The 27,189-nt window shown below is 48.9% G+C and overlaps 1 protein-coding gene across 1 annotated transcript in view; it reads left to right on the top strand.

Moving 5' to 3' along the window:
- LOC142246866 (carbonic anhydrase 4-like) overlaps positions 1-18,261 on the top strand; it is a 183,083-nt gene extending 164,822 nt beyond the window's left edge. The window contains exon 7 of the mRNA XM_075319917.1: positions 18,022-18,261. Coding sequence (XP_075176032.1) covers positions 18,022-18,261 — 240 coding nt within the window. The remainder of the gene's footprint in view (positions 1-18,021) is intronic.
- Positions 18,262-27,189: the final 8,928 nt, after the last annotated feature.

The raw sequence follows: 27,189 nt of genomic DNA, 5'->3' as shown, positions 1-27,189 counted from the left end.
TACAGAGGGGCCACCACAAGATGTAACTACAGAGGGGCCACCGCAAGGTGCAACTACAGAGGGGCCACTGCAAGGTGCAAATACAGAGGGGCCACCGCAAGATGCAACTACAGAGGGGTCACTGCAAGATGTAACTACAGAGGGGCCACTGCAAGATGCAACTACAGAGGGGCCACTGCAAGATGTAACTACAGAGGGGCCACTGCAAGATGCAACTACAGAGGGGCCACTGCAAGGTGCAACTACAGAGGGGCCACCACAAGATGTAACTACAGAGGGGCCACTGCAAGGTGCAACTACAGAGGGGCCACCGCAAGATGTAACTACAGAGGGGCCACTGCAAGGTGCAACTACAGAGGGGCCACTGCAAGGTGCAAATACAGAGGGGCCACCGCAAGATGCAACTACAGAGGGGTCACTGCAAGATGTAACTACAGAGGGGCCACTGCAAGATGCAACTACAGAGGGGCCACTGCAAGATGTAACTACAGAGGGGCCACTGCAAGATGCAACTACAGAGGGGCCACCGCAAGATGTAACTACAGAGGGGCCACTGCAAGATGCAACTACAGAGGGGCCACTGCAAGGTGCAACTACAGAGGGGCCACCGCAAGATGTAACTACAGAGGGGCCACTGCAAGGTGCAACTACAGAGGGGCCACCGCAAGATGTAACTACAGAGGGGCCACCGCAAGATGCAACTACAGAGGGGCCACCGCAAGATGCAACTACAGAGGGGCCACTGCAAGGTGCAACTACAGAGGGGCCACCGCAAGATGCAACTACAGAGGGGCCACCGCAAAGTGCAAATGCAGAGGGGTCACCGCAAGGTGCAAATACAGAGGGGCCACCGCAAGGTGCAAATGCAGAGGGGTCACCGCAAAGTGCAAATACAGAGGGGCCATTGCAAGGTGCAAATACAGAAGGGTCATCGCAAGGGGCAAATGCAGAGGGGCTACCGCAAGGTGCAACTACAGAGGGGCCACCGCAAGATGCAACTACAGAGGGGCCACCGCAAGATGCAACTACAGAGGGGCCACTGCAAGGTGCAACTACAGAGGGGCCACCGCAAGATGCAACTACAGAGGGGCCACCGCAAGATGTAACTTCAGAGGGGCCACCGCAAGGTGCAACTACAGAGGGGCCACCGCAAGATGCAACTACAGAGGGGCCACTGCAAGGTCCAAATACAGAGGGGTGATCGCAAGGGGCAAATGCAGAGGGGCCACCGCAAGGTGCAAATGCAGAGGGGCCACCGCAAGGTGCAACTACAGAGGGGCCACCGCAAGGTGCAACTACAGAGGGGCCACCGCAAGGTGCAACTACAGAGGGGCCACCGCAAGGTGCAACTACAGAGGGGCCACTGCAAGGTGCAAATACAGAGGGGCCACCGCAAGATGCAACTACAGAGGGGTCACTGCAAGATGTAACTACAGAGGGGCCACTGCAAGATGCAACTACAGAGGGGCCACTGCAAGATGTAACTACAGAGGGGCCACTGCAAGATGCAACTACAGAGGGGCCACTGCAAGGTGCAACTACAGAGGGGCCACCACAAGATGTAACTACAGAGGGGCCACCGCAAGGTGCAACTACAGAGGGGCCACTGCAAGGTGCAAATACAGAGGGGCCACCGCAAGATGCAACTACAGAGGGGTCACTGCAAGATGTAACTACAGAGGGGCCACTGCAAGATGCAACTACAGAGGGGCCACTGCAAGATGTAACTACAGAGGGGCCACTGCAAGATGCAACTACAGAGGGGCCACTGCAAGGTGCAACTACAGAGGGGCCACCACAAGATGTAACTACAGAGGGGCCACTGCAAGGTGCAACTACAGAGGGGCCACCGCAAGATGTAACTACAGAGGGGCCACTGCAAGGTGCAACTACAGAGGGGCCACTGCAAGGTGCAAATACAGAGGGGCCACCGCAAGATGCAACTACAGAGGGGTCACTGCAAGATGTAACTACAGAGGGGCCACTGCAAGATGCAACTACAGAGGGGCCACTGCAAGATGTAACTACAGAGGGGCCACTGCAAGATGCAACTACAGAGGGGCCACCGCAAGATGTAACTACAGAGGGGCCACTGCAAGATGCAACTACAGAGGGGCCACTGCAAGGTGCAACTACAGAGGGGCCACCGCAAGATGTAACTACAGAGGGGCCACTGCAAGGTGCAACTACAGAGGGGCCACCGCAAGATGTAACTACAGAGGGGCCACCGCAAGATGCAACTACAGAGGGGCCACCGCAAGATGCAACTACAGAGGGGCCACTGCAAGGTGCAACTACAGAGGGGCCACCGCAAGATGCAACTACAGAGGGGCCACCGCAAAGTGCAAATGCAGAGGGGTCACCGCAAGGTGCAAATACAGAGGGGCCACCGCAAGGTGCAAATGCAGAGGGGTCACCGCAAAGTGCAAATACAGAGGGGCCATTGCAAGGTGCAAATACAGAAGGGTCATCGCAAGGGGCAAATGCAGAGGGGCCACCGCAAGATGTAACTACAAAGGGGCCACTGCAAGGTGCAAATACAGAGGGGTCATCGCAAGGTGCAAATACAGAGGGGTCACCACAAGGAGCAAATACAGAGGAGTCACCACAAGGGGCAAATATAGAGGGGTCACCACAAGGTGCAAATACAGAGGGGCCACCGCAAGGTGCAAACACAGAGGGGTCACCGCAAGGTGGAAATACCGAGGAGTCACCGCAAGATGGAAATACCGAGGGGTCACCACAAGGTGCAAATATAGAGGGGTCATCACAAGGAGCAAATATAGAGGGGTCATCACAAGGAGCAAATAAAGAGGGGTCATCGTAAGATGCAAATGCAGAGGGGTCACCACAAGGTGCAAATACCAAGGGGTCACCGCAAGGTGCAAATACCGAGGGGTCACCGCAAGGTGCAAATACCGAGGGGTCAATGCATGGTGCAAATGCAGAGGGGTCACCGCAAGGTGCAAAAGCAGAGGGGTCACCGCAAGGTGCAAAAGCAGAGGGGTCACCGCAAGGTGAAAAAACAGAGGGGTCACCACAAGAAGCAAATACAGAAGGGTCACCACAAGGAGCAAATACAGAGGGGTCACCACAAGGAGCAAATAAAGAGGGGTCACCAAAAGGAGCAAATACAGAGGAGTCACCACAAGTAGGAAATACAGAGGAGTCACCACAAGGAGGAAATACAGAGGAGTCACCACACAGAGCAAATACAGAGGGGTCACCACAAGGAGCAAATACAGAGGGGCCACAACAAGGTGCAAATACAGAGGAGTCACCACAAGGAGCAAATACAGAGGGGTCACCACAAGGGGCAAATACAGAGGGGGCACCACAAGGGGCAAATACAGAGGAGTCACCACAAGGGGCAAATACAGAGGAGTCACCACAAGGTGCAAATACAGAGGGGTCACCACAAGGAGCAAATACAGAGGAGTCACCACAAGGAGCAAATACAGAGGAGTCACCACAAGGAGCAAATACAGAGGGGTCACCACAAGGAGCAAATACAGAGGGGTCACCACAAGGAGCAAATACAGAGGGGTCACCACAAGGAGCAAATACAGAGGGGTCACCACAAGTAGCAAATACAGAGGAGTCACCACAAGGTGGAAATACAGAGGGGTCACCACAAGGTGGAAATACAGAGGGGTCACCACAAGGGGCAAATACAGAGGGGGCACCACAAGGGGCAAATACAGAGGGGCCACAACAAGGTGCAAATACAGAGGAGTCACCACAAGGAGGAAACCATTGATTAACCTTAAAATAGGAAGGCCAGATGTCACAAACCACCGGGGGGGTCCCTCAGAAATCCCCCGCGCTGGCTACCAGTACGTCACAATCGGGGGGTAACAAGTGGGGGTCACCCCTCCTTTATACCTCCCGACCGACCGACAGAGCACGTGACGCGCTCTCTAGCGCCCCTCTTATAGTCAGGCCAATTATGGAATTGCCCGACCATAAGCCAGGAGGCCGCTATACTACTTATGCCGATTATTGAAGGGTCCCCGGTGAGAGTAAGGTATATATTCCCCCGACCTCCGCGGGCGGAATATATAAAATCTCCCCGAATCTCACTGGCCTCCCCACAATAATCCTTGGCACAATTCGCTGCCACCAACCGATTTACGGTAACTATTAGCCGAACACACAGACGTGGGATTCAAGATCGAGATAACAGAACAGCCCAAGATTAATTATATAATTTAATCAGCCTAAAGCACACTAGAACTACAATATATACAATAGGGAATCTACAGAATATACATATGTCAGAGTACAGTTACAATCAAAGCATGGGTTACAAACAGGCATACACAGTTCCAGCAGTTACCTTGTTGCGTCTGGCCACAGGGGGGCGCTGTAGACCAGGTTTCCAGGAACTCCCTCACAGGTCTTTCCCAACCAGGCCCCCGAGCAGAAGAACACTGGAAAATGGCCGAAGTAGGGTTATCAACCTGGGCAGATCCAGGTCCCCTCCTACCTTAGTGACCTCACAGGGAAGCACTGCCACTCCCCCTGCATGGATCAGAATTATCCAGCAAAGGGGATATTGGCCATAACTTTGCCTGGGAGCGTCGTAGGCGGACGCCAATGCTCTCATTGTGACAGTTATGAATTTAGCTACAGAACGAGGGGACTCATGACCTGTCTGCCAGTTCCCCATTGGCTGATATCACGCCTGGGGCATTTCCCAATGTCCTGCTCCCATAAAAAGGGGGTGCCGGCATCGTCCACATGCGGAGACACCATTTTTATGGTTGCCATATTTATCGGAAATATGGCTTGCGAGATATGAACCATTTTTTACTGGAGTCGTTCTGTCTGGCTATTTCCATAGCCTTGCTAACTAGCTAGCAGCCCCCACTACAGGGTCACGGCAGGGAGTCATCCTGTGTCCATTGTCCTAAAGCCACCTAATTTCCATATCACAGGACATGGCCATGGGATTTGTTGCTAAACCAGTTGTGTGAAGGAAAGGGGGGGTGACACCAGGAGAGGGCTTCCTGACATACTTGAATATCATGATTTATCGTCATATCTCCGGATTTACCTCACACCTCCCCCCTTTTGAGGGCGCTAGGGGGCAGCACACTCCGGTGTTCCCCCGTGCGCCCGTCCGCGACCTCTCCTTGTCGGGACAGCCCGTCTGCGTTACCGTGGTCACGGCCCCTTTTGTGGCGAATGGTGAAGTTGTATTGCTGGAGCGCAAGGCTCCATCGCAACAATCGCCCATTCGTCCCAGAGACGGTGTGCAACCAGCTGAGGGGATTGTGGTCCGTCTCCACGATGAAGTGGCGCCCGTATAGATAGGGTTGCAGACGCTGCAGGGCCCACACTATGGCCAGGCACTCCTTCTCCATCGTGGAATAGGCAACTTCCCTTGGTAACAGCTTCCTGCTCAGGTACAAGACTGGGTGCTCTTGGCTCGCAGAGTCCACCTGGCTGAGCACCGCACCGAGGCCGAAGTCACTGGCGTCGGTCTGTACTACAAACGGCCGCGTGAAGTCGGCTGCCTGTAGCACGGGCGGGCTGGACAGGGCGTCCTTTAGGGCCCGGAAGGCTGTCTCGCAGTCCATTGTCCAATCGACTGCAGAGGGCAGCTTCTTCTTGGTGAGGTCCGTCAAGGGCTTTGCCAGGCTACTATAGCATGGAACAAACCTCCTATAGTACCCAGCGGTCCCCAAGAAGGACATCACCTGCTTCTTGGTCCTGGGGGTGGGCCAGGATGCGATGGCTTCCACTTTCTCAGGCTCGGGCTTCAGTGTTCTCCCACCTACCCGGTGACCGAGGTACTGGACCTCGCTCATGGCCAGCTGACACTTTCCCGGCTTGATGGTCAAACCTGCCCGGTGGATCCGCCTGAGCACCTGTGCTAGATGCTCTAGGTGGTCCTCCCAGGTGGGACTGAAGACGGCAATGTCATCCAGGTACGCGGCCGCGTACCCTTCAAGTCCCTTGAGCAGGGTGTTGACCATCCGCTGGAAAGTGGCAGGGGCATTCCTGATCCCGAATGGCATCACCGTGGACTCGTACAGTCCAAATGGGGTAATAAAGGCAGAGCGTTCCCTGGCCTCGCGAGTCAGGGGGATCTGCCAATATCCCCGGCTCAGATCCATGATGGTCAGGTACTGAGCCCCGGCCAACTGATCGAGCAGGTCATCGATGCGTGGCATTGGGTACGCATCGGCGACCGTGACCGCATTGAGCCCCCTGTAGTCCACGCAGAACCGAGTGGTTCGGTCCTTCTTAGGGACGAGGACTACAGGCGAGGCCCAAGCGCTGTTGGATGCCTGGATCACCCCCAGCTTCAGCATCTCGTCAATCTCCTGGCGCATGTGTTGCTGCACCTCCAGGGAGACCCGATATGCTGAACGCCGGATCGGGGGATGATCCCCAGTGTCCACGTGATGGACAGCCAAGTCAGTCCTTCCGGGCTGGTTGGTAAACAACCCCCGGAAGGGGAGGAGGGTGGCCCACAGCTGGGACCGTTGGTCTTCCAAGAGCTGGTGGCCAACCTCCACATCCTCAATGGATCCGCCTGCCCTAACCTGGGCTAGCATATCCAAGAGGGTTTCCGCTTCTCCCTCCTCGGGCAGGTTGCACACGGGGAGCGCACATGCCTCCCGCTCATGATGTGCCTTCATCATGTTCACATGGAAGGGCTTCCGCCTTCCACGGGCAGGGTCCAGGGTGACCAGGTACGTTACAGGGTTGAGCTGCTGGTACACGAGGTATGGGCCTTCCCAGGCTGCCTGAAGCTTGTCCTGTGGTACGGGGACCAGTACCCACACCTTTTGACCCACTTGGTAGGTCCTCTCACAAGCGTTCTGGTCGTACCAACGCTTCTGATCGGCCTGGGCTTGAGCCATATTGTCGTGTACCAGTTGCGTCAAGGCCTGCATTTTGTCCCGGAAGCGCATGACATACTCGATAACCGACACTCCAGGGGTGGCCAAATCCCCTTCCCAAGCCTCTTTCACCAGAGCCAGGGGGCCCCGCACACGTCGCCCGTACAGGAGCTCAAACGGTGAGAATCCTGTTGAGGCCTGTGGAACCTCCCGGTAAGCAAATAACAGGTGTGGGAGATACCGCTCCCAGTCACGCCCATGGGAGTCGACCAACATCTTAAGCATCTGCTTTAAGGTGCCATTGAACCGCTCGCACAGGCCATTAGTCTGTGGATGGTACGGGCTGGCCACCAGATGTCGCACCTGGACTTGCTTACAGAGGGCCTCCATCAGCTGGGACATGAATTGGGTCCCCCGGTCAGTGAGCATTTCCTGGGGAAAACCCACTCGGGAGAAAATCTCCAGCAATGCGGTGGCCACCTTGTCAGCCCGAATGGACGACAAGGCCACTGCTTCTGGGTACCGGGTGGCATAGTCCACTACCGTCAGTATGAAGCGTTTCCCGGAGCTGCTGGGGATGGCCAGCGGGCCGACCAGGTCCACAGCCACCCTCCTGAAAGGCTCATCGATGATTGGCAGAGATACTAGTGGGGCTTTGGGGCGTGGCCCCGCCTTCCCCACTCTCTGACAGGTTTCACACGAACGGCAGTAGGCAGCCACATCGGCCCCCATTTTTGGCCAGTAGAAATGCTGGTTTAACCTGGCCTTGGTCTTAGCGATCCCTAGGTGTCCGGCCATCGGAATCTCATGTGCGATCCGCAACAACTCCGTCCGGAACGGATAGGGTACCACCAACTGTCGGTCCCTGGGCCACGCCTCCGGTGAACCCTGCTGGACCGTGGCCCGGTACAGCCGTCCTTGGTCCCAGACCACTCGCTCCGGGTCCGAGTCCGAGGGAGGCTGTGCCGCCTGCTCCTTAAGAGCTTTCAGGCTGTCGTCAGCTTCTAACGCTGCCTGAAACCCCTGACTAGATGTGGCCAGAATCGACGAGACTGTCACATCTTCGGTCAGTACCCCGGGACCTGTGTCCTGGCCTCCACCTGACTCGGCTGCCACTTGGTCAGAAGGGGAAGAGCTATCGGACCTCCGGGAGGCCCCTTGGCTTCCAGCACTCCCACTGCGGGTGACAGCGGCCACAGCCGCTGCGACCGTGGGTCGTGCCTGCTCCTCCTCCGTTCCTGACCAAGTCGCCGGTTCAGGCAGACCTACCTGGCTTCCTGACACCCCGGTTGTGGGGGAACCATGCACCGAGATCTTACCTGGGAGCACTTCCGCTCCTGGACCGGCCCCAATCTCACCTGCCTGTTCCCCTCCTGCAGCAACAGAACCCCGCTGTGAAATCTCTGGGGACCCCACATTTGCTGTGGTAGCCCCCACCCCACACACTGGTCCTCCCCCTGCAGCACCCTGCTCTCTGCTTATCCCTTCAGAGGGCAACAGATCCCAGCTCACAGGCTGGTTACTTGTAGAGGCATTGTCACACCTTTCTCTGACCCCCTCCCCTGTCACAGCTGCAGCTGAGTGTGTGTCTATGGTGTCTATGCAAGCAGAAATATCAGAGTTCACTCCCTCCTCCCTTACATCATTCATAGATAACACATTAACATTGTCAGGAGTCATGTCAATACTGGCTGAAGGTTCAGCCCTTGGTTGGGGCCCAAACTGGGAGGTTATCTGCCCCAAATCTGTCCCAAGTAGCACGTTTGCAGGGATCCGATCAGTTACCCCCACCTCCCTCACCCCTCGCCCTGCGCCCCAGTCCACATAAATGTCAGCAACAGGCAGCGCCGGGTCAGTGCCTCCAATCCCGGAGACAGCGAGGGTTTTTCCAGGGATCAAGTCTTGGGGGGACACCATCTCAGGCCGCACCAGAGTCACCTCCGAGGCGCTGTCTCGCAGTCCTATGGTCACAGACCGGCCGACGGTGACAGGTTGGAAGCTGTCCAGGGACCTACCACCACCCCCACCCACACAATACACCTTGGGCGGCCCTTGGGACGGGGACGGAGCCGGGGCCTTGGGACGCTGAGGGCACATGGCCTTGAAGTGTCCAGGTAGGTTGCACTGGTGGCACCGTCTTGGTTCCGCCACGGGCCTGGAGAGGGGAGTTGAGGGGGACACCCCCTGCAGTCTAGGGGCAGGTGGGGCAGTCGCCGAATTCATCTTACCCCCTCTCCAGGTGCTGCTGGTGGCCGCTCTCCTGGCCTCAGGGGCCCGGTTGTTGGTGTAGTCATCGGCAAGGGCAGCTGTAGCCGTGGACCCCTTTGGCTTCTGGTCTCGGATGAACTGGCGGAGATCCTCAGGGCAGTTCCACAAGAGTTGCTCCGTGATGAACAAGTCCAGGATCTCCGGTCCGGTGGAAAGCTGCAGGCCTTGGGTCCAGTGGTCGGCAGCTCGGGCAAGTGCCCGCCTGTGGTCAGCCCAGGAGTCCTTTGGTCCCTTCTGCAGGGTCCGGAACTTCTTGCGGTAGGACTCCGGAGTGAGGTTGTACTGTTGGATCAGGGCCCGCTTGATGGTGTCGTAGCCCTGATCTGCCTCAGCAGGCAAGTCACCAAGGATATCCAGGGCCTTACCCCTTAAACGGGGGGTCAGGTATTTGGCCCACTGGTCCTTGTTCAGATGGTGCTGCAAGCAAGTCCGTTCAAAAGCAGTCAAGAAAGAGTCCAAGTCTCCATCCTTCTCCAGCACTGGGAAGTCCTCAACACGGACCTTTGGAAGTTTGGTGTCTTGAAGGTCACGTGTGGCTGATGAGGGCCGGAGCTGAGCTAGCTGCAGCTGGTAGTCACGCTCTGCCTGGCGCTCTTCACGCGCTGCCTGCCGCTCCGCAGCCTCAGCCTCACGCGCTGCTTGCCGCTCTGCCCTGCGCTCTGCCAGGAGTCCCTTGTAGCCCTCCTGGTCTCCAGCCTGGAGAAGGGCCATAGCCATTTGAAGAAGGCTATCCGAGCCTCCCAGGCTCGGTGGAATGGCACGTGGTGATCTGCGGCCCGCTGCGGAGCCTGGTGATTCACTGTCCCTTGCAGAGCGGAGGGCTGGCATCTGGCTCGTTGAGGACCCTTGGGTGAGCTGCTCCTCATCTTGTCCATAATTGCCAGCTTGTGCGCTGTCCTCTGCAGAACGGTTTTCTGGCGTCGAGCTCCTGGAGGACTCGTGGGCAACCTCCTCATTACTGTCCACAGCACCGTCCTCCCTCTCTTCGGCTCCTGCCTTAGCATTGGCCAGTTGCATAGCTCTGCTCCTGGTGCCATCAGCCATTCTTGCAGACTTTTGGTCACTGACACAGAACTGACACCTGATGCCTCCACACACCTTACAGTATCTGCACTCTGACACTCTAGTGTTGAGCTAGTCTGAAGACCCCAGCAGCCACAGCTGCTGCAGGCAGTCTTTAGTGTCTGGGAGTATGGGTCTCACACTCACACACACTATTATCTCGATCCCACCGCTATGCCACCAATATGTCACAAACCACCGGGGGGGTCCCTCAGAAATCCCCCGCGCTGGCTACCAGTACGTCACAATCGGGGGGTAACAAGTGGGGGTCACCCCTCCTTTATACCTCCCGACCGACCGACAGAGCACGTGACGCGCTCTCTAGCGCCCCTCTTATAGTCAGGCCAATTATGGAATTGCCCGACCATAAGCCAGGAGGCCGCTATACTACTTATGCCGATTATTGAAGGGTCCCCGGTGAGAGTAAGGTATATATTCCCCCGACCTCCGCGGGCGGAATATATAAAATCTCCCCGAATCTCACTGGCCTCCCCACAATAATCCTTGGCACAATTCGCTGCCACCAACCGATTTACGGTAACTATTAGCCGAACACACAGACGTGGGATTCAAGATCGAGATAACAGAACAGCCCAAGATTAATTATATAATTTAATCAGCCTAAAGCACACTAGAACTACAATATATACAATAGGGAATCTACAGAATATACATATGTCAGAGTACAGTTACAATCAAAGCATGGGTTACAAACAGGCATACACAGTTCCAGCAGTTACCTTGTTGCGTCTGGCCACAGGGGGGCGCTGTAGACCAGGTTTCCAGGAACTCCCTCACAGGTCTTTCCCAACCAGGCCCCCGAGCAGAAGAACACTGGAAAATGGCCGAAGTAGGGTTATCAACCTGGGCAGATCCAGGTCCCCTCCTACCTTAGTGACCTCACAGGGAAGCACTGCCACTCCCCCTGCATGGATCAGAATTATCCAGCAAAGGGGATATTGGCCATAACTTTGCCTGGGAGCGTCGTAGGCGGACGCCAATGCTCTCATTGTGACAGTTATGAATTTAGCTACAGAACGAGGGGACTCATGACCTGTCTGCCAGTTCCCCATTGGCTGATATCACGCCTGGGGCATTTCCCAATGTCCTGCTCCCATAAAAAGGGGGTGCCGGCATCGTCCACATGCGGAGACACCATTTTTATGGTTGCCATATTTATCGGAAATATGGCTTGCGAGATATGAACCATTTTTTACTGGAGTCGTTCTGTCTGGCTATTTCCATAGCCTTGCTAACTAGCTAGCAGCCCCCACTACAGGGTCACGGCAGGGAGTCATCCTGTGTCCATTGTCCTAAAGCCACCTAATTTCCATATCACAGGACATGGCCATGGGATTTGTTGCTAAACCAGTTGTGTGAAGGAAAGGGGGGGTGACACCAGGAGAGGGCTTCCTGACATACTTGAATATCATGATTTATCGTCATATCTCCGGATTTACCTCACACCAGACTTTGCCAAAAATCATTGGAAAAGCAGCAGAGGATGGAGGAGACTAAGATCAACCTCTACCAGAATGATGGGATAAGAAAGTCTGGAGAACCCTTAGGGCGGCTCCTGATCAAGAGCACAGCACGTCTTGTGTAACACATGGCGGAGACGGTGTGCTGGCCGGGCATGCAGGGCTAACAATGTTCCTGGGGCACTAGTGGAAATTGATGATGGGATTGAAGACAGAAGCAGCCGAAATAATTCTGAAGTGTACAGGGTGAGACTTTCTGCTCAGATTCAACCAAATGCAGCAATGATTGGACGACACTTCACGGACAGATGGACAATGACCCAAAATGTCCTGCAAAAGAGAAGTGGAATATTCTGCAATGGCTGAGACCTCACCAGAACCCAGTCCTATTGAGCTGCATTTCACAGGATTAAGACAAAACTCAAGGAGAAAGAGACACAAAAATGGAACAACTGAAGTCACCGTAGTAAAGGCAGCAAAGCCTCACACCAGAGGAGACCAGCGATGGAGACGTCCACGGCCGGAAGACTTCAGTCATCACTACAAAGGATTATCTACAAAGGGTTAAACATGAACATTTTAATTATCATAGAATAGTAGAGTTGGAAGACACCTCAAGGCCATTGAGTCCACCCTCCAGTGAGTGCAGGTTTTCCTAAATCATCCCAGCTATACGTTTCTCCAGCTTCCGCTTGAAGATTTCCATTGATAGAGAGCTCATTACCTCCTGTAGCCGCCTGTTCCACTCTCTGACTGCCTCACTGCCTCCTGTGGCCACCTGTTCCATTCTCTGTACTCACTGCCTCCCATGGCCACCTGTTCCATTCTCTGTACTCACTGCCTCCCATGGCCACCTGTTCCATTCTCTGTCCTCACTGCCTCCCGTGGCCACCTGTTCCAGTCTGTGACTGCCCTCGCCGCCTCCAGTGGTAGCCTGTTCCACTCTTTGACTACCCATCACTATCAGAAAGCTTTTCCTAATCTGAATCGCCTTCCGTTTAGTTTCCTTCCATTGCTTCTTGTACTTTCTTATGGTGCTGAGAATAGGGTATTTTCCTCTGTGACCACCTCTCAGATATTTGTAGACCACAGTTGAGTCTCCTCTCAGCCTTTTCTTTAGTTCTTGTAGTCGGTCTTCATAGGACATGGTTTGCAGATCTTTCACCATCTTGGTTGCTCTTCTCTGAACTTGCTCCACTATATCGATGTCTTTCTTGAATTGGGGCCCAGAACAGTACACAGAATTCCAGCTGGGGTCTGACCAGGGCAGAGTATAGGGGAATAATGGCCTCTCTTCATCTAGAGTCAAAGCTACGTCCCAGAATTTTATTGGACTTTTTAGCTGCAGCACCACACTGTTGGCTCATATTGAATCTAGGATCTACTATTATGCCCCAGTCCTTTTTCCCGATGCTATCTTTTAGTTTTAAACTCCAGTCCTTTTCCCCATTACTATCTCTTAGTTTTATGCCCCAGTTCTTTTCTCCGGTGCTATCTTAGTTTTATGCTCCAGTCCTTTTCCCCGGTACTATCTCTTAGTTTTATGCTTCGGTCCTTTTCCCCGGTGTTTTCTCTTAGTTTTATGCTCCAGTCCTTTTCCCCGGTGCTATTGTTTAGTTTTATGCTCCAGTCCTTGTTTTCCTAAATGACTGATGATGATAAATATAAGCCCCTGTGTGTAATCAAGTCTCCGTATAAATGCACCTGCTCTGTGATAGTCTCAGGGTTCTGTGTAAAGTGCAGAGAGCATCATGAAGACCAAGGAACACAACAGGCAGGTCCATGAAACTGTTCTGGAGAAGTTTAAAGTCAGATTTGGTTGCCAAAAGATTTCCAAAACTTTAAACATCCCAAGAAGCAATGTGCAAGCGATCATATTGAAATGGAAGGAGTATCATACCACTGCAAATCTATCAAGACCCGTCCGTCCCTCAAAAATTTAATGTCAAACAAGGAGAAGACTGATCAGAGATGCGGCCAAGAGGCCCATGATCGCTCTGGATGATCTGCAGAGATCTACAGCTGAGGTGGGAGAGTCTGTCCATGGGACAGCAATCAGTCGTACACTGCACAAATCTGGCCTTTATGGAAGAATGGTAAGAAGAAAGCCATTTCTCAAAGATATCCATAAAAAGTGTTGTTTAAAGTTTGCCTCAAGCCACCTAGAAGACACCAAACATGTCGAAGAAGGTGCTCCGGTCAGATGAAACCAAAATTTAACTATTTGGGCACAATGCCAAAAGATATTTTTGGTGTAAAAGCAACACAGCTCATCACCCTGAACATACCATCCACACTGTCAAACATGGTGGAGGCGGCATCATGGTTTGGGCCTGGTTTTCTTCAGCAGGGACAGGGAAGACGGTTAAAATTGATGAGAAGATGGATGGAGCCAAATAAAGGAGCATTCTTGAAGAAAACCTGTTGGAGTCTGCAAAAGACCAGAGACTGGGACGGAGATTTGTCTTCCAACAAGACAATGATCCCAAACATAAAACAAAATCTACAATGGAATGGTTCACAAATAACTGTATCCAGGTGTTAGAATGGCCAAGTCACAGTCCAGACCTGAACCCAATCGAGAATCTGTGGAAAGAGCTGAAAACTGCTGTTCACAAACGCCTCCATCCAACCTCACTCAGCTCCAGCTGTTTACAAAGGAAGAATGGGCGAGAATTTCACCTCTCCATGTGCAAAACTGATAGACACCTACCCCAAGAGACTGCAGCTGTAATCGCAGCAAAAGGGGGCGCTACAAAGGATTCACTTACAGGGGATGAATAATATTGCACGCCCCAATTTTCAGTTATTTATTTTTTATAAAAGTTTAAAATAAGCAATAAATTTCTTTCATCTTCACAATTGTGTCACTTGTTGTAGATTCTTCACCAGAACATTAACATTTTATCTTTATGTTTGAAGCCTGAAATGTGGGAAAAGGATGAGAAATTCAAGGGGGCCGAATACTTTCGCAAGGCACTGTATATATATATATATATATATATATATATATATATACACACACATGCAACATAGCTCTGGCGAAAATTAAGATACCACTGCGAAAATTTTAGTTTTTCTGATTTTTCTCTTTATATTTTTGAGTAAAATGTAAATTGTTCTTTATTCTATAATCTACTGACGTCTCCGAATTTCTAAGCAATAAATGTTATATTTATTTTCTGTAAATGAGAAATGGTGAAAATAACAGCACGATGCACAGAATGCACAGCGCTTTCACCTCAAATGATGCAAAGAAAACAAGTCATAATCATTTAGACACAATATAATAATGATTTACCTCAGGAAGATTCAGAAATCAATATTTTGTGGAATAACCAGGATTATTAATCCCAGCTTTCATGGTCTTGGCCGCTTTCCTCCAGTCTTCACACGGCTTTTGGACCTTATGCCACTCCTGGTGCAGAAATGTAAGCAGTTCTTCTTTGTTTGATGGCTTGTGACTCTCCATCTTCCTCTTGATTACATTCCAGAGGTTTTCAATGGGGTCTGGAGATTGGGCTGGCCATGACAGGGTTTTGATGTGGTGTCCTTCATCCACACACTGATTGACCTAGCTGTGTGGCATGGCGCATTGTCCTTTTCAGCTTTGCCCATTACCTGGTCATCTAATGGTTGGCCGGAGACCTGGAGAGGCATATGAGCCACAGTGTCCTGCACCCACTGTGAAATTTGGTGCAGGATCGGTGATGATGTGGGGATGCTTCAGCAAGGCTTGAATTGGGCAGATTAAACTTAGCTGAAAGAAGAAAAAGTTGAACCCAGCATAGATTCCAAAAATATATTAAAAATAAAATGTCTTTATTAGTACATGATTAAAAATGTATATGAAGACCATGGTGAAGAGTATGGAACATAGCACTTAACGAGTTTCGGGCTTCATAAATTTAAAAGCAAAAAAAATAGTCCTTAATCATAAGTGATCACTTATGATTAAGGACTAGTTTTTTTGCTTTTAAATTTATGAAGCCCGAAACGCGTTAAGTGCTATGTTCCATACTCTTCACCATGGTCTTCATATACATTTTTAATCATGTACTAATAAAGACATTTTATTTTTAATATATTTTTGGAATCGATGCTGGGTCCAACTTTTTCTTCTTTCACCATTGCCTGCTAGCTGGTTTGCACTCACCAGCGGACCACGAGCATCCCCAGAATCTTACGGCTTTGGGTGTCAGGTGAGCTGAAGACCTTTTTCCTTTCCAGATTAAACTTTGCGATGGACGTATGAATCAAGCCGCATTTGTATGTATATTATCCTGGAAAAACAGTTGCTTCCTTCTGCTCAGGCAATGTTCCCCAACTCTGAGGACTGTTTTTTCCAGCAGGACAATGCGCATTGCCACACAGCTAGGTCAATCAATTGAATGTTCAGAAGTTGCCTGCTCCTGATCTGATTGATGTGGATCAAGTGCATGTGTGAAACAATTAACACCAAAGTCAGATGTAAGCCTCTCCTTGATCAAAGATTGGCACCAAGAGAGTTTTATTTCATCAGAGCTGCTTCTTATATAAACTAGGAAATCGGACGTGGTGAGCTCTGTAGTAGGCATGTTTGGATATGCTCATTGGCCGGAGGGTTGAACAATGGGTTAGTCCATGGGCTGACTGGTGGGCGGATCCATGACATCATCGTAGGCGGGTCCTTGGTGTTGTTGGTGGGCGAGTCTATAACATTGTTGAGGAGAGCCATTGGATCAAATACTTAATTAACCTCTTGACATAGGGGATTGTGGGACGTATGTCCAATGAAATCGATTCTCCATACATAAGTCAGTTTTCAGACACCCAGAAGGCAAGATGGCCCCTGATGACATCATAGACCACGCCCATCAGCATCACCATGGATCTGCCCCGATGACGTGATAGACCCGCCCATCAGTATCACAATGGATCCGCCACGATGACATCATATACCCACCCACCAGCATCACCAAGGACCAACCCCACTGATGACCTCATGGACCAACCCACTAACCGGCCTACGACTCAGCCCGTTGACCAACCACTAACCAATGGACACATCCAAGCATGCCCACTGTAGAGCCGACCATGCCGACTTTGCATAGTTTATATAAGTTCATGTTACAGTTAGAATAAACACATCTCGGCTGAAGCTCCGAGTTGCCAAGCGACTGCCTCAAAATCTTAATGATTTAGAGATGATCTGCAAAGAGCAGTGAAGCAAAATCTCTCCTGGCACCAAACCTCATCATCAACTATAAAAATGTCTGACTGCTGGGCTACGAACAAGGGGATGGCCATCAAGTATTAAGTCTTGTTTGCTAGAGGGATCCAATACTTAGTTCTGCAAAATGCAAATAAATTTATATAATGTCATGATGCAGGCCGGCTTTTCCCTGCTGTGGTTACATCCAGTTCTAGCCTGGTCATGTCAGGGGTTAACCTCCCTTGCCTCATTTTGGATCCCAAGACACTATCTTGCCTCTCTACCTATAGTTCAGTGCCAGTGATATTTCTGCCTTGCAGCGTGTATACTGGCTCTGGTAAGTGCTCCCGATCTGTCCTGCCTCCCTTCTACTGTGTCCTGACTTGTACCCTCCCCCGTTCGTCTGCCTGTCCCGGACAATGACTTCCCGCTCCTGTCTGTTGTTTGTGTTCCCCTCTGCATTCCTGATCTCCCGGCTTCTGACTCGGTTCTGTTTTCTTACTTGATTGTGATACTCCCCTTGCAGTGACTTGACTTTTCTGGCTAGACCCTGACTGTTTGACTGCTCTATTGCCCCCTGGTGGTTCGCCTGTTAACTGCCTGCTGAAGTTACTCTGCTGTACTTCAGCTGCCTTTCCGTTACAGTGTGACGTTGTCTCTCCTTCACTACTCTGCAGCCACCTAGTGAGGAATACGCTGTACTACGTCTTACTAGCCCTTTGTACAGCGTAACATATAAGTTATATAATATGATTTTCTGGGTTATATTTTGGATATTTATCTCTCACTGTTAAAATTAACTGACCGTTAAAATTATAGACTGTTCATGTCTGTCAGTGGCCAAACTTACACAATCAGCGAGGGATCCAATACTTATTTCCGTCACTGTATAATCTGTCCTGGCTAAACTGTATTAAGTTGTTAAACTGCAGAAGCAAAACTATGGTTCTGCCCGGGACTGCAGGCGACCAGCGAGGATCCAGGAAAATGCTGTCAGACATTAATACTAGAGGTGGGCATCATCGGGAAAGGGGCGCAGAGTGCTGGGAATGGACAAGATGGCACATCTAGGGATGTACAATGTGAAGTGTCAGGAATCGCACAATGCTGTTCATTCTCATGCACCCGGAGTAACGTTGCTATTTCTTTTATGTTTCAGGTGAAAGCTTTCTCATCTGCTCTAAAGCAGAATGCTTCAGGAAATATGGAAATACTGCAAAATAATTTCCGCTCTCCACAACCTCTTAATGGGAGAAATGTGCAAGCTTCATTCCAAAGCTCAGTGCCAGTGTCTCCAAACAGTACCGCCGCCTCCACCGTGCCCTCCAGCAGCGAGGCCGTGCTCCCCGCCAGCGTCCTGAGCACCATGATAATGGCACTGATTCTGCTGACACAATAAGAAAACATGGTGGCTGTCACCACCTCATCTCCAATGATTAAAGTGGAAAAGACAGATGTGTTCAATCTCTCACCACTGCATGCCATACAGTATTGTAAATCACCTATGTGTATGTGTGGAAATAAAAAAATAGGAACTGACCAGCACCTACAACAAGTGTCAGGAGCAAGCAGAGCGCTCAATACAGTCCAAAAAATACAGCAACACTGAGAAGCTATAACATACAAAGACTGAATATGGAATCTGGAGCCGCATTACTGCCAGAGAAACATAAAAATAAATACCTGGGCAAGAGCCCAACAACCAGCGACAAGGCGGTGCTCTTTGTTGGGATCCGAACCTTATATGCTTCTTCCCGGGTTAAAAACATACAATGTTATGGGCAGTATCAAAACAAATGTCTGCGTATAAATAGAAGAGGGGTAATACCCCAACTCACCAAGCTTCAAAGACGATTCAAAACCAAATGAGAAGTCACCATGGATTCTCAGAAATAAAGCATAAGGTGCAACAGTATAAAAACTATTGTTTAATGAAAATCATATTAAAAATAAATACTACAAAAACAAGAAACAGGACCAATCACAGCCGAGGTATAAATAACAGTTGTATAAAGTGTTAGGCTTCCTGACGAAGCAGGCGTGAAACGTATGTTGGGGTGAGGGGCTATACATGGTCTGAGGTCTGCAGGCACGGTGGATTGTATCTTTATCGGATTCATGCCCTCATGGGCTCATAGGCTCATACGGCTTTCATTTTATTTGTACAGTGCAATAACTCTGTGCACGGCTTCAGTTCAGTGGAGCTTTGCTGCCACCTTATGGTTACACATTGACACTGCAGACATAGCTTTGTTTATATTCTAATGACACCGTTTGTATTTCTATAAATTTTATATTTATTATACATTACACATACAGTTAGGTCCAGAAATATTTGGACAGTGACACAAGTTTTGTTATTTTAGCTGTTTACAAAAACATGTTCAGAAATACAATTATATATATAATATGGGCTGAAAGTGCACACTCCCAGCTGCAATATGAGAGTTTTCACATCCAAATCGGAGAAAGGGTTTAGGAATCATAGCTCTGTAATGCATAGCCCCCTCTTTTTCAAGGGACCAAAAGTAATTGGACAAGGGACTCTAAGGGCTGCAATTAACTCTGAAGGCGTCTCCCTCGTTAACCTGTAATCAATGAAGTAGTTAAAAGGTCTGGGGTTGATTACAGGTGTGCGGTTTTGCATTTGGAAGCTGTTGCTGTGACCAGACAACATGCGGTCTAAGGAACTCTCAATTGAGGTGAAGCAGAACATCCTGATGCTGAAAAAAAAGAAAAAATCCATCAGAGAGATAGCAGACATGCTTGGAGTAGCAAAATCAACAGTCGGGTACATTTTGAGAAAAAAGGAATTGACTGGTGAGCTTGGGAACTCAAAAAGGCCTGGGCGTCCACGGATGACAACAGTGGTGGATGATCGCCGCATACTTTCTTTGGTGAAGAAGAACCCGTTCACAACATAAACTGAAGTCCAGAACACTCTCACTGAAGTAGGTGTATCTGTCTCTAAGTCAACAGTAAAGAGAAGACTCCATGAAAGTAAATACAAAGGGTTCACATCTAGATGCAAACCATTCATCAATTCCAAAAATAGACAGGCCAGAGTTACATTTGCTGAAAAACACCTCATGAAGCCAGCTCAGTACTGGAAAAGTATTCTATGGACAGATGAGACAAAGATCAACCTGTACCAGAATGATGGGAAGAAAAAAGTTTGGAGAAGAAAGGGAACGGCACATGATCCAAGGCACACCACATCCTCTGTAAAACATGGTGGAGGCAACGTGATGGCATGGGCATGCATGGCTTTCAATGGCACTGGGTCACTTGTGTTTATTGATGACATAACAGCAGACAAGAGTAGCCGGATGAATTCTGAAGTGTACCGGGATATACTTTCAGCCCAGATTCAGCCAAATGCCGCAAAGGTGATCGGACGGCGCTTCATAGTACAGATGGACAATGACCCCAAGCATACAGCCAAAGCTACCCAGGAGTTCATGAGTGCAAAAAAGTGGAACATTCTGCAATGGCCAAGTCAATCACCAGATCGTAACCCAATTGAGCATGCATTTCACTTGCTCAAATCCAGACTTAAGACGGAAAGACCCACAAACAAGCAAGACCTGAAGGCTGCGACTGTAAAGGCCTGGCAAAGCATTAAGAAGGAGGAAACCCAGCGTTTGGTGATGTCCATGGGTTCCAGACTTAAGGCAGTGATTGCCTCCAAAGGATTCGCAACAAAATATTGAAAATAAAAATATTATGTTTGGGTTTGGTTTATTTGTCCAATTACTTCTGACCTCCTAAAATGTGGAGTGTTTGTAAAGAAATGTGACAATTCCTACAATTTCTATCAGATATTTTTGTTCAAACCTTCAAATTAAACGTTACAATCTGCACTTGAATTCTGTTGTAGAGATTTCATTTCAAATCCAATGTGGTGGCATGCAGAGCCCAACTCGCCAAAATTGTGTCACTGTCCAAATATTTCTGGACCTAACTGTATCCTGCAGAGTCATTTATATCTCATGTAGGCTTAGTATTTACCTCACTGCCTTGCCATTTTGCACATTTAAATAAATATTTGTATACTATTTATTATATCTTTGAAATGGTATTTTATTGACTTGTAAAAAATCTCCATTTGTTACTTATAGATATATATTTATTTTTGTAATGTTATTTATTTTATCTGGCATTTGGCAGCACTTTATACAACTGTTATTTATACCTCGGCTGTGATTGGTCCTATTTCTTGTTTTGTAGTATTCATTTTTTATATGATTTTCATTAAAAATTGTTCTTATGCTGTTGCACCTTTTGCTTTATTTCTGAGAATCCATCTTGACTTCTCATTTGGTTTTGAAGTGTTATGGGCAGGTAGGATCCAGCATAACTGAAAACTCCTAAGGCTATGTGCGCATTAGGCGTTTTTTACCACGTTTGTGCGAGTTTTTCGGGTGCGTTTTTGTTCAGAAAACTGCATGACTTTGCTTCAGCGGCAAAGTCTGAGTTTTCATTTTTGCTGTCTGCACACAGCATTTGTGGTGCCCACAAAAACGCAGCATGTCAAATATTCCTGCATTTTTCACTCATTAAGTTCAATGATATGTCCAAAAGTGCAATGAAAAACGCAAACTGCAAATATAGCTGCAAGAGGTGGGTAGTAAAGTGACGGTTACAGGAAGAGGATTGTACTCACCCAGCTTTTCTTGTGCTGGTAAACACAGAAGAGTGAATCCTCCCGTCCTGCGCCATGTTCCCTTCCAGCTCTTCTCCCGATACCGCCACCCATGCTTCCACCTTCTGTCCGACACCATGTCCGCTCCCAGCTCCTCTCCTGGTACCACCCCCCCCGCTCTTGCTGTCAGCAGACTCCCGGGACATGTACGATCGCTCCAGGACCTGCCGGTGATCAGCTGATGCGGTCACCTGGCGGCATCAGCTGACAGTTTAAGTCCATCGGTGAACAGCCGGCTTTTTACCGCCCAGCCGGTTTAAACGATCAGCTGATGCAGTCAGGTGACCGCATCAGCTGATTACCGACCGGTCCTGGAGCGATCGGACGGGAGTCTAAACAGAAGTGTGTAGTTTTTCTTCTACTGATGCATCAGCTGATCATATAAATGGCTTTTAAACAATCAGCTGATGTGTCATGTGATTCAGGTCCTTGAACCTGACACATCATCTGATCGCTTTGCCTTCCAGCAAACCGATCAGATGATATTGGATCCGGATTGGACATCGCGGGACCCTCAACACAGGACTACGGCGGAGGGGGGGGTTCTTTAGTTCAATAACGATGGAGTCACCAATTGTGTTGTGTTTTATATCTAATAAAAATATTTTTGTGTGTTTTTTTTTAATCTTTACTAGAAATTCATGGTGGCCATGTCTAATATTGGCATGACACCATGAATTTTGGGCTTAGGGCCAGTTGATAATACACAGCTATCCCTAACCCCATTATTACCCAGCGAGCCACCTGGCACCAGGGCCGCTGGGAGAGTTGGATACAGCGCCAGAAGATGGCGTTTCTATGAAAGCGCCATTTTCTGGGGTGGCTGCGGAATGCAATTTGCAGCGGGGGGTGCCCAGAAAGCTTGAACACCCTGTGCTGCGGATTCCAATCCCCGGCTGCCTAGTTGTACCCGGCTGGACACAAAAATTGGGCGAGGCCCACGTTGGTTTTTTTTTAATTATTACATGAAATAATAAAAAAAGGGCTTCCTTATATTTTTAGTCCCCAGCCGGGTACAAATAGCCAGCTGGGGGTTGGGGGCAGCTGTACCTGCCTGCTGTACCTGGCTAGCATACAAAAATATGGCAAAGCCCACGTCATTTTTTTTTTTTTTTTTACATTTTAGGGCAAAAAACTGCTGCATACAGTCATGGATGGAACATGCTGAGCCTTGTAGTTCTGCAGCTGCTGTCTGCTCTCCTGCATACACTAGTGGAGAATGAAGGAGAACAGATTGAAGAAGGAAATAACATCAGATCTTTTTTTTCTTTTTCTTCACCAATCTTCAATGGCATTGTTCACTGATAAAAAAAACCGCATAACAACGCAGTGAACAAAAACGCACCAAAACGCGGTAAAAACACATTTTTTTATGCGTTTTTGCCGTGGATGCGTTTTTGCCGCGGATGCGTTTGTGCGTTTTTAGCAGCCAGAAATGCAGTGTTTTTCATGCCACAAAAAATGGTTAGGTGTGCAAAAAACGCAAACCGCATATGACCTATACAAATGCGTTGTCCGTTCAATGCATTTGCAATGGAATCGCGGCAACATGCGGTCACATGCGGTTGCATGCGGCACACACTGGATCCACTGTTTTGCGGAATTTTACTGTGTTTCAAAAACGCTACTTGTTGCGTTTTTGACCTCGGTCAAAATACCGCATGTCACTGGATCCGATGCATTGCGGCGGTACCTGCAATGTAGTTCAATGGGTGCCGGATCCTGATAGACAGGATACTGTTTTCTGTACTGAGCATGCCCAGAAAGCAGCCTGGCATGGTCAGTACAGAAATATCTCTCTCTCTCAGACAGAAGACCAGGATCATGGAGGGATGAAAGGGAGCAATAAAGATGGAGTCCCTAAGTGTGTCTGTGTATTTATTTCTAATAAAGTATTTTTCTCTGTGTGGTGTCTTTTTTTAACCCTTTATTGGAGATTCCTGCCTGCTGTACCTGGCTAGCATACAAAAATAGGGCGAAGCCCAAGTCTTTTTTTTTTTTTTTTTTTTTTTTTAGTTTTTGCGCAAAAAAACAACAAACTTTAAAAACAAAACAGGGGGCTTCCCTGGATTTTCCATTACCAGTGAAGGTAACACCAAGCAGTGGGGGTTAGCAGCCAGTAGCTGCTTGGTTTACCTTTAGCAATACAAAATGCAGCAGGAGCCCACGCATTTTTTTTTTACCCCTAACTCTAGGGTTAGAGTTATGTGTTTGGGGTTTTTGTTTTTGCTTCGCCCATCGAGCAATTTTCTGCTCACTCATCCCTACTCCTGACTAGAGTTGAGCGCGGTTCGCGGTTCGAGGTTCTCCAGTTCGGGGCTCGACTGATTTTGGGGGCTGTTCTAGATCGAACTAGAACTCGAGCTTTTTGCTAAAGCTCGATAGTTCTAGATACGTTCGAGAACGGTTCTAGCAGCAAAAAGCAGGGCTTTTTACAGCTACAGTGTGCAGGAGCCATCGCTGGCAGCCTGCCACAAGCTGGTAACCAAGATAAACATCGGGTATCCAACCAAAGCGCTTTGGTTAGTAACCCGATGTTTATCCTTGTTACGTGCAGGAAGCCGACACTTCCCCGCTCAGCTCACTCCGCCCCCTCCTGCCCGCGGCATGTACACACGTAAACACACACACACATGGTCCCGCTCGGCTTACCTGCGGTGATGAAGTCCCGCCATCCCGACCTCAGCGCTGTCACTGGCCTCCATGGCCGCCGCTTGTCACATCACCTTCTCTCGCTTCCGACCCGAGACTGACTAGCGGTGACGTCACGGGCCTCTCGCGATATTTGGCTGTGAAGGCGGCGGTCATTGAACTCAGTGACAGGTGCTGTCAAGTGTGCTGGAGATCAGCGCAGGTAATGTACCTCGCTGACAGCAGCACTTGTCATGCCCTGCAGTGACCTGGGCTGACCCATTGATGTTAGCTCAGGTCACTGCATTGCTCTCCCAGCCAATGGGGAACATTCTGCTCTTCATTGACTGGGACAGTGTGGATCGTCATGGCAACCCCTTGGATTACACCAGACCTGGATTTGTTTTTCTTTCTAATAAATTGGTTAAAGAGGGAATGTTTTGGGGAGTGTTTTTTCAAATAAAAATGTGTTTGTTGTCTATTTTTTTTTATTACTGACTGGGTTGGTGATGTCGGGTATCTGATAGACGCCTGACCTCACCAACCCCAGGGCTTGATGCCAGGTGACATTACACATCTGGTATTAACCCCATATATTACCCCGTTTGCCACCGCACCAGGGCGCGGGATGAGCTGGGGCGAAGCACCAGGATTGGCGCATCTAATGGATGCGCCACTTCTGGGGCGGCTGCGGCCTGCTATTTTTAGGCTGGGGAGAGTCCAATAACCATGGACCTCCCTAGTCTGAGAATATCAGACCCCAGCTGTCTGCTTTAACTTGGCTGGTGATCCAATTTTAGGGGGGACCCCTACGTGTTTTTTTTAAAAAATTATTTATTTAATTTAAAATAACAGCGTGGGGTGCCCTCAGTTTTGGATTACCAGCCAAGGTGAGGTTGCCAGCTGTGGTCTGCAGGCTGCAGCCGTCTGCTTTACCCTAGCTGGCTACAAAACTAGGGGGAACCCTACGTCATTTTTTTTTTTCATTTTTTTGGCTAAATACAAAGCTAAGCACCCCTTAGTGCCACATGAAAGGCACCAAAGGGTGCAAAATTACAAAATGCAGGAGAGTGGGACATTATGTGTCTTTCTGCCATTATAATGACAGAAAAGACTGATATGAAGTGTACAAGCACAAGAAAATCACCAGAGCGCTCTACGCTGTGAAAAGCAGTAGAAAATGGCACTGGAGTGAACATGTGACCGCCTCATGTAGGATGAAGCTATGGATCCTGGGTAAATTTATGCATTTACCCTCCTTTAGTTTTTTTGCAGTACACAAAAATAAACGGAAGGCACACGGATGACAAACAGATGACATACGGACCATCTACGGAATGGAAACGGATGCCACATGGATGCACCCGTGAAAAAAAACGGACTGTTTTTTGCAAACCGCAAAAATGGATCGGTCGTGTTAATGTAGCCTTATTCTGATCTGACGTTTATAAACAGCAGGCAGAAATAAGTGAATAACGCCCCCCAGCGTCAGAAAATCTCCGGGGTTTCAGGGCTAGCTGAGACCCTGGAGATCATGATTCAGGACGGTTTTTCCGGTCCCCGCTCACGTGATCACAGGTATACACCGTACACCGATGATCACGTTACAGTAAATGACAGCGCCGGAAAAAAATTATTTATCTTCCATCTGGCATGAACAAACACTTCTTCTCCACTTTTTCTCCACTTTTTCTCCACTTTTTCTCCATTTTTTCTCCACTTTTTCTCCACTTTTTCTCCACTTTTTCTCCACTTTTTCTCCATTTTTTCTCCATTTTTTCTCCACTTTTTCTCCATTTTTTCTCCACCTTTTCTCCACTTTTTCTCCATTTTTTCTCCATTTTTTCTCCACCTTTTCTCCACTTTTTCTCCACTTTTTCTCCACTTTTTCTCCACTTTTTCTACATTTTTTCTCCACCTTTTCTCCACTTTTTCTACATTTTTTCTCCACTTTTTCTCCACTTTTTCTACATTTTTTCTCCACTTTCTCCACTTTTTCTTCATTTTTTCTCCACTTTTTCTACATTTTTTCTCCACCTTTTCTCCACTTTTTCTACATTTTTTCTCCACTTTTTCTACATTTTTTCTCCACTTTTTCTCCGTTCTTTTTCTATGGTCGGTCTACCCATTAGCTCTGCCATGCATAGTGTAGCTCTACACCTACTGCACATGTTACTATATGATTGACATCTCTTTCGTACCTTGCCTACTCTGACCCCATATTTGTCATTACTATATTGTCCTTGTACTGTATTATGACATTTGTATCATGTGTTTCATTTCTTGCTGTGTTGCAATTTTTTTGCTGCATCCCAATAGTACCTCTACATTGTTCGAGTTTATGTTATTGTTCTCTCACTCTTATGTGATACTGATTATTGTCATTTTTCATGATTACATGCAGATAAGTCCAATCTGACGAAGGGTCAGGCCGAAACGTCATTTGTAACTTGTTTTGGACAAAAACATATATGCTTATGAAAAAAAAAAAATTCTTAATACAGACTGTGTCTGTAATATGTCTGTTTGTATGGAGAAGAGCAGACAGCAGCTGCAGAACTACAAGGCTCAGCATACTCCATCCAGGACTGTATGCAGAAGTTTTTTGCCCACCAAAAAAATGACGTGGGCTTCGCCATATTTTTGTATGCTAGCCAGGTACAGCAGGCAGCCACGGGCTGCCTCCAACCCCCAGTTCACTATTTGTACCCGGCTGGGAACCAAAAATATAGGGAAGCCCTTTTTTTTTTAATTATTTCACTTATTTCATGAAATAATTAAAAAACAAATGACGTGGGCTTCGCCCCATTTTTGTGTCCAGCCAGGTACAACTAGGCAGCTGGGGATTGGAATCCACAGCACAGGTTAGCCTGAGGTTTCTGGGCGCCTCTGCTGCGAATTTCAGTCCGCAGCCGTCCCAGAAAATGGCGCTCTCATAGAAGCGCCATCATCTGGCGCTGTATCCAACTCTTCCAACAGCCCTGGAGCCGG

This window comes from Anomaloglossus baeobatrachus, chromosome 7, assembly GCF_048569485.1.
Source record: "Anomaloglossus baeobatrachus isolate aAnoBae1 chromosome 7, aAnoBae1.hap1, whole genome shotgun sequence".
NCBI classification, from domain to species: Eukaryota; Metazoa; Chordata; class Amphibia; order Anura; family Aromobatidae; genus Anomaloglossus; species Anomaloglossus baeobatrachus.
The sequence above is the reverse complement of the archived record's forward strand: the minus strand, read 5'-3'. Positions and strand labels throughout refer to the sequence as shown.